The sequence below is a fragment of the Dreissena polymorpha genome, chromosome 8, assembly GCF_020536995.1.
Source record: "Dreissena polymorpha isolate Duluth1 chromosome 8, UMN_Dpol_1.0, whole genome shotgun sequence".
Classification (NCBI taxonomy): domain Eukaryota; kingdom Metazoa; phylum Mollusca; class Bivalvia; order Myida; family Dreissenidae; genus Dreissena; species Dreissena polymorpha.
The window spans coordinates 57,903,068-57,917,233 of record NC_068362.1 but is presented as its reverse complement, the minus strand read 5'-3'; the positions used below and the strand labels follow the sequence as shown (position 1 = coordinate 57,917,233).

Here is a 14,166-nt window from a genome sequence, read left to right as displayed (position 1 = left end):
ACCGTAGTTGTTTCCCTTGTTTGAACCATGCTAAATCCTTACAAGTTTGGAAAGAATTGGATGAAAAATTTGGACTTTATTGCATAAACACCATTTTCTCAATTCAAGGGGAGGTAATTCTGTACTTCATGGACCAATAATGCTCATTTTTTGTAGGGTTCGTGTCCTCATTGATATAAAGACACTGTGCAAATTTGGAAAGGATCGGACAAAAAATGTGGAAGATTTTTGAAGTTTTCACAAAATAGGCAAAAACGAATAAACATGCAAAGTTCAACGAGCTCCTGCGACCATGTTTTTTGACGAATCAAATTTCTTTGAACAACTTTTTCAGGGGAGCCCTCAAAGGTCATCCCTGTGAAATTTTTTGAAAATCTGATGAGCGGTTTCTGACAAGAAGATTTTTTAAGGTTTTTACCATATATGGTCATGGCGGCCATCTTGGTTATGCGATCAAATTTTTTGTAACAATTCTTTTGTCCCATGACCTAGGGATGCTCCACATGAAATTTAGTTGAAATTGGCTCAATGGTTTAGTAGAAGAAGATGTTTACAAATTGTTTACGGACGGACGGACGGACGGACGCCGGACGCTGAGTGATCACAATAGCTCACCTCGAGCTATCGCTCAGGTGAGCTAAAAACTGCCAATAAAAATGTAATGTATTTGTGGAACGCAGCATTAAACAAAAAACAATGCACACACACAAAAAATCCCATATTAAATAACATATAATTTATGAACATTTCATATAAAAAGAATGTGTTTCTTGTTGTATACAAGCCTGATTCTGTCAAAACGGGATTATGTGCGTTAAGCCTTATTCCTGACTAGCCTGTGCAGTTTGCACAAGGGAAATCAGGGACAACACTTTCGGCAAAAACTGGACTTCCACATAGAAGAGACCTCAGTTCAACAAGATATTCTATAAAAGGGGGAAAGATTTGCCCTGATTATCCTGTGAAGACTATGCAGGCTTATCTGAGGTGACTATTTAGACAAATGCATTAAGCCCAGTTTTTCCAGAATGAAGCTAAAAAATGGATATGAGTAACATTATATCTGCCTATCAGAATGTTTTGTATTTATGGAAAACAGAATGAAACAACAAAAGATTAATTTTAAAAAATCCTCACAGATAAAATTACATACATTTTACTAAAATTTCATATACATACAAGCAAATTTCATTAATTGATATCCCCCTCCCCCATAAATTGTGTAAGAGACGGAGGACGGACTAATGGACAACGCCAATTCTATATCCCTATATAATTTATAACGCATGTTTGAAATGTTGCTAATAAAGTGGTATTCCTCTAGAAATCAGCCATTGACTATGTACATTTCAAAATAATATTTACCCAGTTTTACAGAGAATTTGGTTGATTAAAGCCTAGTTTATTAAATTTCTGCTATAAACCAAGGCACTTGCTACATTGTTGGTCTACGTTGTAAACAAATGTAGTTCCGTGTATACAACAACTAAATGTTATATTGATGTTATAAAACTTTTAGATTTGCAATTCAATATGAATAAAATTGTAATTAATAACGCACGACTCTTTGTCACAGAACAATATTCTGATTAAAAAAAAAAAGAGATAATTTGATCAGCGGTTATTTTTGGAACGCGAGTAATACACTGACTGACCTTGGTTACACTACAATCATTATAAAAGTACCACAAACACTCATGAAAAATAATTTTGTTTAAATAAAAAGGTTTACTGAATAAACAGTGGGATAAATAGAATAATAGATTAGTCGCCAAGGCTCGTGCTTTTTGTTTTCTAAACCTCGCATGATAAACCTGATCTATAATCAACACTTACCTATTATTCTGTATGCAATAATGTGAACTTAGTATCCATAGACAAATTGTGTATTCCCTTAATATTCTTTAATTTTCCAGGTCAATGTAGACTGAAAAAACAAGACCTCAGTGAAAAATATTCCACAATAAGTACCACTAAGCAATAACTAACAGAATACAAGATACAAACCATTCAGTCCTGTATAGCTAAACATGCCCTGCTGTTGCACGATATGATCCCAGTTTCCCGGGCAACCGATAGCCTTCAACTTCTGGTGAAGCTGCTCCCGCATGAACAGGATACGGTTTGCCATCGTCTTGATACTCTCACGCCTGGCAACAGAGGAATCAGTGTGTCATGTAATGGGATCATGTAATGTTTAAAGCTGCATAGAATTGTATCTAATCCTATTTCTAGCATAAACCTATGTGTGATACTAGTAAGCTACACATTTGTTCTGCTATGTGCAATATAGCAACCAAATGCATTTTTACAATGATCTTGATGATTTCAAGGTATTTTTTGTCCTTATTCTAGTTAGCTCCTATACAATGACAGAAAATGATGGGCTTATAGGAATACTATGCATGTTCTTTAAAACCAATTACATTTGTATGCATGAAATTTCATGGTTCTATAAAAATGACTTTGTTGGGCACTTAAATTTCGTAATTTCCAACTAAAGCCATTTAAACACTCAAAATCAACAAATATTACAGGCTGCAGACCATTTAGCTTAGAGAAGAGGTTTGTTAAGCACTATAGTGCACAATAATTTTAATACAACCCTTAAAATATAAATAACATTATTGTGTAGAAATATTGGATGCAGACCATTCAGCATAGAGTGGAGGGTTGTTGAGTACTGTGGCAACAATCCTGGCACCATGGTTGGAAGGGTTTGACCAGACCACTCTAACATTCAGCTCCATCTGGGACAGAACCTTCGACTTGGAATCAGAGTCCTTGCACACCACGCACAGGTTACCCACACGCTCGTCTGAAAGGAAACAAACACACATACAATGAGCTGGGAAAACTGAGCTTAACACATGTGGGTTAAGTGTCATCCCAGATTAGACAGCTCCTGCTTTTATGGTATTTCCTGTTTAAAGGAGGTCTTTACTAAGCTAAAATTCAGTTTAAGCAGAAAGTGTCTTCGATTATAAGCCTAAGAGCACTTCATAGGCAAATCAGGGAAGACATTTAACGAACATGCATTAGACATTGTTCTCCTAGAGCCCAGCTCATATCAATTTATTTTAACCCTTTGCATGCTGGGAAATTTGTCGTCTGCTAAAATGTCGTCTGCTGAATTTCTAAAATTAGCATTTTCTTCGATTTTTTTTTCAAAGAATACTATCAGAATAGCAAACAGTTTGGATCCAGATGAGACGCCACGTTCTGTGGCGTCTCATCTGGATCCAAACTGTTTGCAAAGGCCTTCAAAGTTCGGTTCCCGCACTGAAAGAGTTAAATCACAAACAACATCATGCATCCTTTAGGACATACACATGCTCGGTTGTATTAAATGGTGAAACCACTTAAAATGTGATATCAAAGTGTTCTGATTGGATAATAATGCAGAGTTATTATTTGATAATTTTAATACATATATATATATATATATATGTATTATTATCTATGATGGTGACTATCTGTGATATTTCTGAATTGTTAATAACTGTTTATATGGATTGTAGTATTTTGTTATGTGCACAAATAAAATTATTATAATTATTAGTGTTATAATTTGACCATTTTGCATTGTTATGATTGGATAATATTGCAGTGTTATGATTTGATAATATTTCAGTGTTGTGATTAGATGATATTGCAGTGTTATGATTGGATTATTTTGCACTATTATGATTGGATGTGTGCAGTGTTATAATTTGGCTGTCCAGTAACCTGGGATTGTTGGCGGCATTGCACCCCCTCTCTTCCCCTTTGACACCCCACCCTTTCCCCTTGGAACTCGAAGAGCCATGTCGGACTGGAGTGCACGGTGCAGGGCCTTATACCTTGCAAAACCCTTATTTAGCCCTATTCAGGGTAATACCAATTCCTTGGTATTATTGTAGATTCTGTTAATATTGCTATTTTTCCATCATAGCAATTTTTGTACCTTGTTATACATTAAATCTTGTTAAAATTGCTATTTTGTTTTGCAAATTTTATTATTTTTGTGTGAATCTGCTATTTTATATAGCCAATTGCTCTAACATTTTCTTTGTGTTGCTGTTTCTGCGTCATAGCGGGCTTTGTACCTTGTATTACATGAATTCTTGTTAAAATTGCCAATTTATATAGCAAATTCCTAATTTTATGTTAAATTGCTATTTTAAATAGCAAATTGCCTCGGTTCTGTGTTAAATTGCTATTTTACATAGCAGATAAGGTACTTCAGTACCATTTCCTCTATTGTTATCCCCAATATATTAATAATATTGGTTGGATAAGAGCTTTTGGTGTTGCTTTTTTTCCTGCATTTAGGTAATATCTGGTCTTTATACCAATTTTATATCACGCTTTTTTAAATTTCCTTCAATTGTATTCAAACTGTTTTTCATCTACCGTGCACTCCCTCTTGTCCTGGTGAAACAACCCCATCCCCACAATTACCTCCCTTAGTTCAACCTAGGGGCATCGTCCCTGCTGGCTATTCCACTATTCACTCCAGCCTACACCTCCAAATCTCTTCTTCTTTCAACCCTCCAGGGTGGCAATTTGTATTATATATATATAAATGCATATAGTACTGTACATATTGTAGATAATGTACTTTTGTACAAATTTAGTTGTTTTACTCATTGTTTTACTCATGATTTTATGTGGCCCTATTAAGGTGACCAGTTGGCGACACGTCAGTTATTACCCTCATTATATAAGGGTTTTTACAAATTTCACTTTTAAATATTGTTTTAATGCCACTCTGGGGGGACTTCTCTTCTCCATAGCCCAATCCTCTTTAAGTTCCATACAGACAGGGTCTTATGTTGGAGCACTACGGCTATATTCCCTGTCTGCAAGTGTTTAATATTGAGCCACATACATAAATATATACACAATTACAATTTTCCATATAACTGCATATCTTCATGCAAATTCTCTTTTCATATGAGAGCTATTCAACCAGACTCTAACTTTCCTACTAATTAATGTTGTAAATAGTCATATTTTCCCACTGCCTAGATCTTGTTGTATGACATTAAATTTAAACCTTAAATATACACCTAATTTTGATACTTTATTATGTATGTAAATACATAGTGGCAATGTTAAACCACTTTGTGATCTGAACAATCCTTAAAAATTATTATTTGTTTTTGTTTTACAAACATATTACACATCCATGGTATTCCTTTTTTTTTATAAACATTATATTAAAAGTAATCCTATTTGGATTTTGACATTTAAAACACAGATCACAAAGTTTCAAGACTCCAAAACCCATTGCAGTAAATACTGAACAATGGGTCTAGTAATGATGATACCACATATAATAAATAGTATGTGTTTTCACCATCAATACTTATAACAATTGGGCTATTCCTCTCCTTCTCTCTCTTTTCAAAACAAACAACATACATATAATAATAAAAATAATAATAATAATAACAATAATATTAATATAACATCTTCATAGTGGTTTAATAACATATACCAATCATATAAAATTCAAATAGACTCAAACGGATTGACCTACTTGCGTTTGCCCCGACGTGAAAGAGATAACCAATCATAGCCAGGCTTTAAATACTGTCAACCAATGAAAATGCCGCTTTCTAACAGCTTTAGGCAAGACATTGTCCATTAAGTTTATCGAATACGGCGTTTTTTTAACGCTTTTTGAATAGAAAAGTACAGATATTTTAAACCAATAGATTTTTATTGAAGCACCGCATCAACACTGCAATGTATTGTTGTATTATAAATGGTACAGCCCAGTAAAATCAGGCTGACCATATTATAGCCGTTTTCGGCTTCTTGAACGTAGAGTTTTATGTAAAGCAGTGTGCTCGGGCAATGGTTTCTAACCTAAGTCCCGAGGGTAAACAACCCCATAATGATGTGTTATAATTTGATCATCTTGCGTTGTTATGATAGGATAATAGTGCAGTGCTGTGATTAGATAATATTGAAGACTAATTTAAAAATGAAAGACATTTACAAAAGAATCTATTAGAACACTGAATTCCAAAACAATACTCACTGTAAAGGCCAAAGTTCTTGCTGAAGGACTGGGCGATAAAGAACTCAAAGCCCCGCTGTGAGAAGTACCGACATGACCAGGCGTCCTTATCCAGGTCGCCTGAGGTGTAGCCCTGGTATGCACAGTCCATCAAAACGAAGAGTTTCTTCTCTTCACAGACGTCTGCTATCTGCTTCCACTGCTCTTGAGTGGGGTCGGTACCTGTCGGGTTGTGGGCCACAGCGTGCAGGATCACTACAGACTTTGGTGGGGCAGTCTGTAAACAGGGCAAATAATGCGTTAACATGTAGGATCATTACAGACTTTGGTGGGGCAGTCTGTATACAGGGGACATAATTCGTTAACATGTAGGATCACTATGGACTTTAGTGGAACAGCCTGTATACAGGGGACATAATTCGTTAACATGTAGGATCATTACAGTCTTTGGTGGGGCAGTCTGTATACAGGGGACATAATTCGTTAACATGTAGGATCACTATGGACTTTGATGGAACAGCCTGTTTACAGGGAAAATAATTGTTAACATGAAGGATCATAACAGACTTAAGTGGGATGGCCTGTTAACATGGGACATAATTCATTAACATCTAGCATCACTACAGACTTCTGTGGAGTAGCCTGTATACAGGGGACATAATTCATTAACATCTAGGATTCCTACAGACTTTGGTAGGCAGCCTGTATACAGGGCAAATAATGCGTTAACATGTAGGATCATTACAGTCTTTGGTGGGGCAGTCTGTATACAGGGCAAATAATGCGTTAACATGTAGGATCATTACAGTCTTTGGTGGGGCAGTCTGTATACAGGGCAAATAATGCGTTAACATGTAGGATCATTACAGTCTTTGGTGGGGCAGTCTGTATACAGGGCAAATAATGCGTTAACATGTAGCATCATTACAGTCTTTGGTGGAACAGCCTGTATACAGGGGACATAATTCGTTAACATGTAGGATCACTATGGACTTTGGTGGAACAGCCTGTTTACAGGGAAAATAATTTGTTAACATGAAGGATCATAACAGACTTAAGTGGGACGGCCTGTTAACATGGGACATAATTTATTAACATTAGCATCACTACAGACTTCTGTGGAGCAGCCTGTATACAGGGGACATAATTCATTAACCTCTAGGATTCCTACAGACTTTGGTAGGCAGCCTGTATACAGGGGAAATAATTCATGAGAAGCCTGTGTACATGGGGAAGTAATTCATTGGCAGTTAGTTATTAAAGCTAAATAAACTAAATAAGCCTCACACTGGAAAACTGGGCTTAAAGCATGTGCATAAAGTACTGAACCACATTAGCCTGTGCATAAAGTACTGTACCAGATTAGCCTGTGCATAAAGTACTGTACCAGATGAGCCTGTGCATAAAGTACTGTACCACATAAGCCTGTGCATAAAGTACTGTACCACATAAGCCTGTGCATAAAGTACTGTACCACATAAGCCTGTGCATAAAGTACTGTACCAGATTAGCCTGTGCATAAAGTACTGTACAAGATTAGCCTGTGCATAAAGTACTGTACAAGATTAGCCTGTGCAGTTTGCAAAGGCTTATCAGGGAAGACAATGTCCGTTTTTATTGTAATTTTCGTTTAAAAGGAAGTCCTATGAGCAAAAATCGAGTTAAGGAGGAAAGTATCATCCTGATTAGCCTATGTGGACTTCACAGTCAAATCTGGGACGACAATACGCACATGCCTATGTGGATTTCACAGTCAAATCTGGGAAGACAATACGCACATGCCTATGTGGATTTCACAGTCAAATCTGGGATGACACTACGCACATGCCTATGTGGACTTCACAGTCAAATCTGGGATGACACTACGCACATGCATTACATGAGAAGATCCAGTTTTCTCAAAGTGTGACTCAAATAGATTAACAAATTGTACACCAAAAAGGGATTCTAAGCAAAACAAGTGCTACCTGTGTTAATGATTTTTTTACAGTTTTTTCATCCTTTACATTGCTAAATCAGTTAGATTGATTGGATACTTTAATTTCTACATGCCTAGCATATTTTTTAGATCAATGGTTAAATGACAACATGCTCAACATATTTCTTGAATCTAGCTTGATCTGGTCATGAAAAAATCCAAACAAGACAGGTGTCCATAAGACAAGGATCAACACATCAAAGTGGGTATTTGAGTGGTAATGGGTTAAATAACTGGATACTAGAAGAGTTTGATAGGAAACTCACCCGTAGATCCTCTAACATGCCTTCAAGGTCGACGCTGCAGGTCTTGGCGTTCCAATAGCGGTGTTCCTTCACTTTGAACCCGGCTTTAGTGAACAGACTCTTGTGGTTTTCTGTTAACAGACAGAGCAGTCAAATCACTAAGCATGACCAATAGAGCCTTGTTCTGGCAAAACTGGGCTTAATGCATGTGCATAGTGTCATCCCAGGTTAGCCTGTGGAGTCAGAACAGGCTAATCAAAGATACCACTTTTGCTTTTATTGCATTTTTTGTTGAAAGGAAGTCTCTTCCAAACCAAAATCCAGTTAACTCTTTCAGTGCGGGAACCGAATTTTGAAGGCCTTTGCGAACAGTTTGGATCCAGATGAGACGCCACAGAACGTGGCGTCTCATCTGGATCCAAACTGTTTGCTATTCTGATAGTATTCTTTGAAAAAAAAATCGAAGAAAATGCTAATTTTAGAAATTCAGCAGACGACATTTTAGCAGACGACAAATTTCCCAGCATGCAAAGGGTTAAGGCGGAAAATTTTGTCCCTTACATGCCTGTGCAGACACTTTATGCAGTTTTCCCAGAAAGAGGCTCAATAGAAAGTAGTCTGAGGAATTTGTTGGACAAATCTTATTCCCAAATGGCAATCAAGGAATGGGTGAAGTTTTTCAAAACGTTATTGTATGAAAACATTTAGACCATCAAGGCACAAAATGTTGTCAGCCTACTATCAGGCGTACTTTTTGAAGCCTGATGAGCCTCATCCTAGGAAAAAAGGGCTAAATGTGTATAAGTGTCATCCCAGTTTAGCCTTTTCAGTCTGCCCTAGCTAGATCTAATCAGGGACGACACTTTCTGGCTATAGTGGATTTTCACTAAGAAGAGACTTCCTTTGAAGACTAATTCCATAAAAGTGGAAAGTGCCGTCCCTTATAACACTGTGCGAACTGCACAGGCTAACTCTGGATGCCACTTTACACACAGGCATTGTGTCCTGTTTTCCCACAGCAATGACTTGGTAGTTAATCAAAATCATTATCAACAAGCGATGTGTTTGTGAAACACTATGTCCCCATATATTTGACCTTTGACCTTGAAGGATGACCTTGACTTTCACCTTTCACCACTCAAAATGTGCAGCTCCATGAGATACACCTGCATGCCAAATATCAAGTTGTTATCTTCAATGTTGCGAAGTGTACATTAAATAAGCAATTTTGACCCATATATTTGACCTTTGACCTTGAAGGATGACCTTGACCTTTCACCACTCAAAATGTGCAGCTCCATGAGATACACATGCATGCCAAATATGAAGTTGCTTTCTTCAATATTGCAAAAGCTATGGCAAATGTTAAAGTTTGACGCAAACACACAAACAAACAAACAAACCAATAGACAGGGCAAAAACAATATGTCCCCCACTATGGTGGTTGGGGACATAAAAATATGCATTTAAAAAATCTTTGCAAGGGTAACATGTATCTCATGATAATTTCATTTCAAAAGTATAAGCATTACACATTTTTTAGCAATTATGAAACTTTCTTTATTACATTCTTAACTTCCACCTGAATTTATCCATATTTGGTAAAAATAGTGTTGCCTTTCTCCCTACTAGGAGGCCTTTCAAGCAAATTTACTAATACCACGTTTTCAAAGTGTGAGAAATAAAGATACCACATTTGAGCTGCTTTGTGCTAAAAGGCACGTGTAGCTCTTGATCAGCCTGTGCATTTACGCACACTGGTTAGGAGCTACTTTAACTTCTAATAAGTCCACAAAACCATGGGTGACTTTATGGAAGTCACATTGTCGCATGATGCGGCTCATATATTAACTTAATTCAAGCTTTACACATGAGAGCAAAAGATAAGGAAGGATAATCAAGAGTTTTCTGGTTGTCTGGGAAAACTGGGCTTAACGCATGTGCGTCATGATAAGCCTGTAAAATTTTCACAGTCTTATCAGGGACAACATTTTCCACCTGGACATGGATTTTTTGTTTAGAAGAGACCACCTTTAAAATAAAAATTAAACAAGGTCTGTTTGTAAAACATGCATGCCCCCATATGGGCTGTCAGTTGTAGTGGCAGCCATTGTGTGAATACGTTTTTTGTCACTGTGACCTTGACCTTTGACCTAGTGACCTGAAAATCAATAGGGGTCATCTGCCAGTCATGATAAATGTATCTATGAAGTTTCATGATCCTAGGCCTAAGAATTCTTGAGTTATCACCCAGAAACTATTTTACTGTTTCGAGTCACTGTGACCTTGACCTTTGACCTAGTGACCTGAAAATCAATAGGGTCATCTGCCAGTCATGATCAATGTACCTATGAAGTTTCATGATCCTAGGCGTAAGCATTCTTGAGTTATCATCCGGAAACCATTTTACTGTTTCGAGTCACTGTAAACTTGACCTTTGACCTAGTGACCTGAAAATCAATAGGGGTCATCTGCCAGTCATGATCAATGTTCCTATGAAGTTTCATGATCCTAGGCGTAAACATTCTTGAGTTATCATCCGGAAACCATTTTACTGTTTCGAGTCACCTTGACCTTTGACCTAGTGACCTGAAAATCAATAGGGGTCATCTGCCAGTCACGATCAATGTACCTATGAAGTTTCATGATCCTAGGCCTAAGCATTCTTGAGTTATCATCCGGAAACCATCTGGTGGACGGACCGACCGACAGACCGACATGTGCAAAACAATATACCCCCTCTTCTTCGAAGGGGGCATAAAAAAAGCTGAAAATGTCCTCCTTGATTAGCCTGTGCAGACACTTAACGCACATGCATTAAGCCCATTTTGCCAAGAACAAGGCAAAACTTTTCATAGCAGTGGAGCCAGTAGGCATGCAAGTACAAGGAGGAGCTATAGAGGCGACACTCACCCCAGGTTGGTGTGGATACATAGACATATTCATACTTCATGTTCTGCCTCAGGAAATCTGCAGCCACTTTAAGGGCACCTGTTCCTCCCAATGCTTGAACGCCTGCCACCTTCAAAGATTTAAGATTTTATATGTGTTTATGTTAGCTAATATTATGTTGAGGCTAGTGTGTAGCAGTCATTTTAATTGCTAATAATTTGAGGTACTAAGACACGAGTTGAGCCAGTGAGTTTTCATCATGATCATAAAAGTTCTGAGCATACATTTAATCTTTCAAACTAATAAATTATCAACATATTAATTAATTAAAATGTGTTTTTTTTCAGAGGCTTGGGATTAATTGACCCAGGACTGAGGGTTGTTTAATAAAAAAAAAAATATTGGAACAAATTTGGTGGAACATAAAACTCCAGGTAAAGCCTTGTTTAATGGAAAAATGCATAAATAAAATTAATTATGTTGTTTCAAATGTAAGACAAAGTCAAGCCTACCTACCCTGTTTTGAACAATTGCAGGATCTTCTTCTCCCAAAATCATCTTACACGCCCCTGTTCTGAAATATGCCATTCATAGATAAGTAGTGTATTACAAAAAAGTGTTGCAGATAAAAATTATTTTGTAGAAGGTATTTGCAGAGAGCATTTGGCTCTTGTACTGTAATTTCAACAAGACAGCGTGTTACAGAAAATGTTCTGTTCAAATGAAACATTAATTAACACAGAGATTTAACAAAAAACTCTATTATTATGCATAACGTCATCACATTCTGAGACCAGATTGTCTTGAAACTTGTTAGACAAAACATAAAAAAAAACACAACATCATCTTAACACAACCAAACAACATGTCTTACAAGAAATAAAAAACGTTCACAGTAAGAAGCATGTATATGGACTCTACCTGACAGATTGACCATATGTCTGATTTAGGATACTGGTAAATACTGATTATTTAAAAAACAATTCTCTAAAATGAGTCGCAGTCTTGGACAACTGGGCTCACAGCGTTTTTGTAAGTTTTGTCCATGATTAGATGCTGTAGTTTTGTTTAAAGGAAGTCTCTTCTTAGTGAAAATCCCGTTTAGATGTAAAGTGTATTCCCTGATTACCCTATGTGGACTGCCCAGGCTAATCTGGAAATAACACTATGCTCATGCATTTAGCCCAGCTTTCCCAGAGCAATTGCCTAGAGTATGCAAGACTGCAGTGTGTCTCACCTGAAGTCCGGTAGACCAGCTACTGGCAGGTACTCATGGTTCAAGGTCTGATCTGACGCCATCTGAGCCTCCACTGTGCGCACGACTGGCAGCACCCAGGGTTTTCCATCGTTACCGCGATATGCTGAAATAGAGTGTACGGGTGAGACACATTCTTGTGACCAGCAACTGAAAAAGCCAACTGCCAAGTTCATGAAAGTCAACTTGTAGAACTTAATGGATGAAGAAAAATATTATATAAAATATTTTGTTTGCTATTTACATTTTATGGAAATAGCCTATCAAATACGTACAACGTACCTATTTTGGTGACCCACCAATTTGCAGGACATTTCAAGTTGTTTTTGCTTACCCGTACTAACAAAATTTTAAGTCTTAAACCAATTAAAACGAAAATAGCGCATATTTTCTCATCAAACATTTAACCCGATTTGCTAGTTCTATTTTTAAATAGATTTCATATTAAAGCTATATCATTCATAAAGAATTGAACCTAAGGAACGAAACATACACTGCGCGAAAAGGCAGAGGACAAATTACGAAACGACAAAAAGTAATGTATCTGATACATTCTAAGTCGTTATCACTTGCAAAAGTACGAATTTCTTCATTTTGATTGAAGTTTAGTTGTCGGAAATGACTATTTAATAAATGCAAGTGTAACAAAGCTTTGAATATGGTATTTACATCGCACATACCAGCATAAGTTCGAAAAGATTGAGTACGAACAGTCACCAAATGTCAATTAAAGTTCACGCGCAGAAAAAAGGGCAAACATACCGCCGACACTTAGATTCACTTTCTCTGGGTGTGGATCCGCATTAAATTCTGCAACCATCTTAAAAACCTCTATTGGAGGCCCCATTTCGATATCGCTGAAAACCGAAGCCATCTTGTCGCTGTATTCCACCTTTCAATTCACAGTGAGGGCAATGTTCAATGTTGTCAAGGCATATATTATACCACTTCCGGTTCAAGCTAGCTTTGATCGGCGTTGTATGGCGGATGCAATTATTTATAAATAATTCTCACATACTCGTTAAACAGATATGCAAAAGTATTATATAACGGTTTATTCAGGTTGAAAAAAAGCACGGCAGATAGCATAAACAGATTTATAGTAGATAACATGTAATATAATTCATAATATAGATGAACGAGGATATGCATATGCATATTTTGATTACAATTAAACTTTAATACGCGCGCACGTGCACGTGCTTCGTGCAATTAAAATACGGTACGTGCTCCATAAAGGAACGTCCTATTTTATGGAGGAAATACAACATTTTGTTGCAATTATCCGCTTTTAACACGCTGTTAAAGCTGTATGTAAATATTCTTTGCACGCAATGTTATTAAATTATGAGCAAAGCCCCTCCATAAACCAGCAATGCATATATGACGATTTAACCTCTTTTGTGATTAAACAACAGATCGGGCAGGTTGAGGAATGAGGACATACTACACGTGAAACTTCTGCGGCTGCCTCCGCTTATTGCAGAAGGTTCCGCCTACTCTCTCGAGTCGGAAGTCTTCTCGCGCTAGCTGTTTCGTATAGATTGAAAGAACCACTGGACGATACCGTTTAACGCATTCACGTTTCAAGGAGCACCGCATGTGGAGCTGGGACAAGTAGGAGACGGGCGGGGCTGAATTGTCTGAAGAGGAAGCAGGCCACACGGGTGTTGCCTTGTCCAGCTTCAATTTCGGGGAAAAGCCCCCGAAGGTATGACTCGTCCAGTACACATAAAGTCTTATTTGCCACCGTCAACCGGTCAGCAACGATAAAATATTTATG

General features: G+C 37.3%; 1 protein-coding gene across 1 annotated transcript in view; it reads right to left on the bottom strand.

The window, feature by feature from the left end:
* The window catches only part of LOC127841788 (aspartate aminotransferase, cytoplasmic-like), an 18,679-nt gene extending 5,346 nt beyond the window's left edge, over window positions 1-13,333 (bottom strand). Inside the window, exons 1-8 of the mRNA XM_052370864.1 lie at window positions 13,146-13,333; window positions 12,366-12,489; window positions 11,645-11,702; window positions 11,150-11,258; window positions 8,258-8,367; window positions 6,035-6,290; window positions 2,653-2,818; window positions 2,008-2,150 (exon numbers count right to left, since the gene is read on the bottom strand). Coding sequence (XP_052226824.1) covers window positions 2,008-2,150; window positions 2,653-2,818; window positions 6,035-6,290; window positions 8,258-8,367; window positions 11,150-11,258; window positions 11,645-11,702; window positions 12,366-12,489; window positions 13,146-13,257 — 1,078 coding nt within the window. The 5' untranslated portion in view covers window positions 13,258-13,333. The remainder of the gene's footprint in view (window positions 1-2,007; window positions 2,151-2,652; window positions 2,819-6,034; window positions 6,291-8,257; window positions 8,368-11,149; window positions 11,259-11,644; window positions 11,703-12,365; window positions 12,490-13,145) is intronic.
* Between the last annotated feature and the right edge of the window lie 833 nt (window positions 13,334-14,166).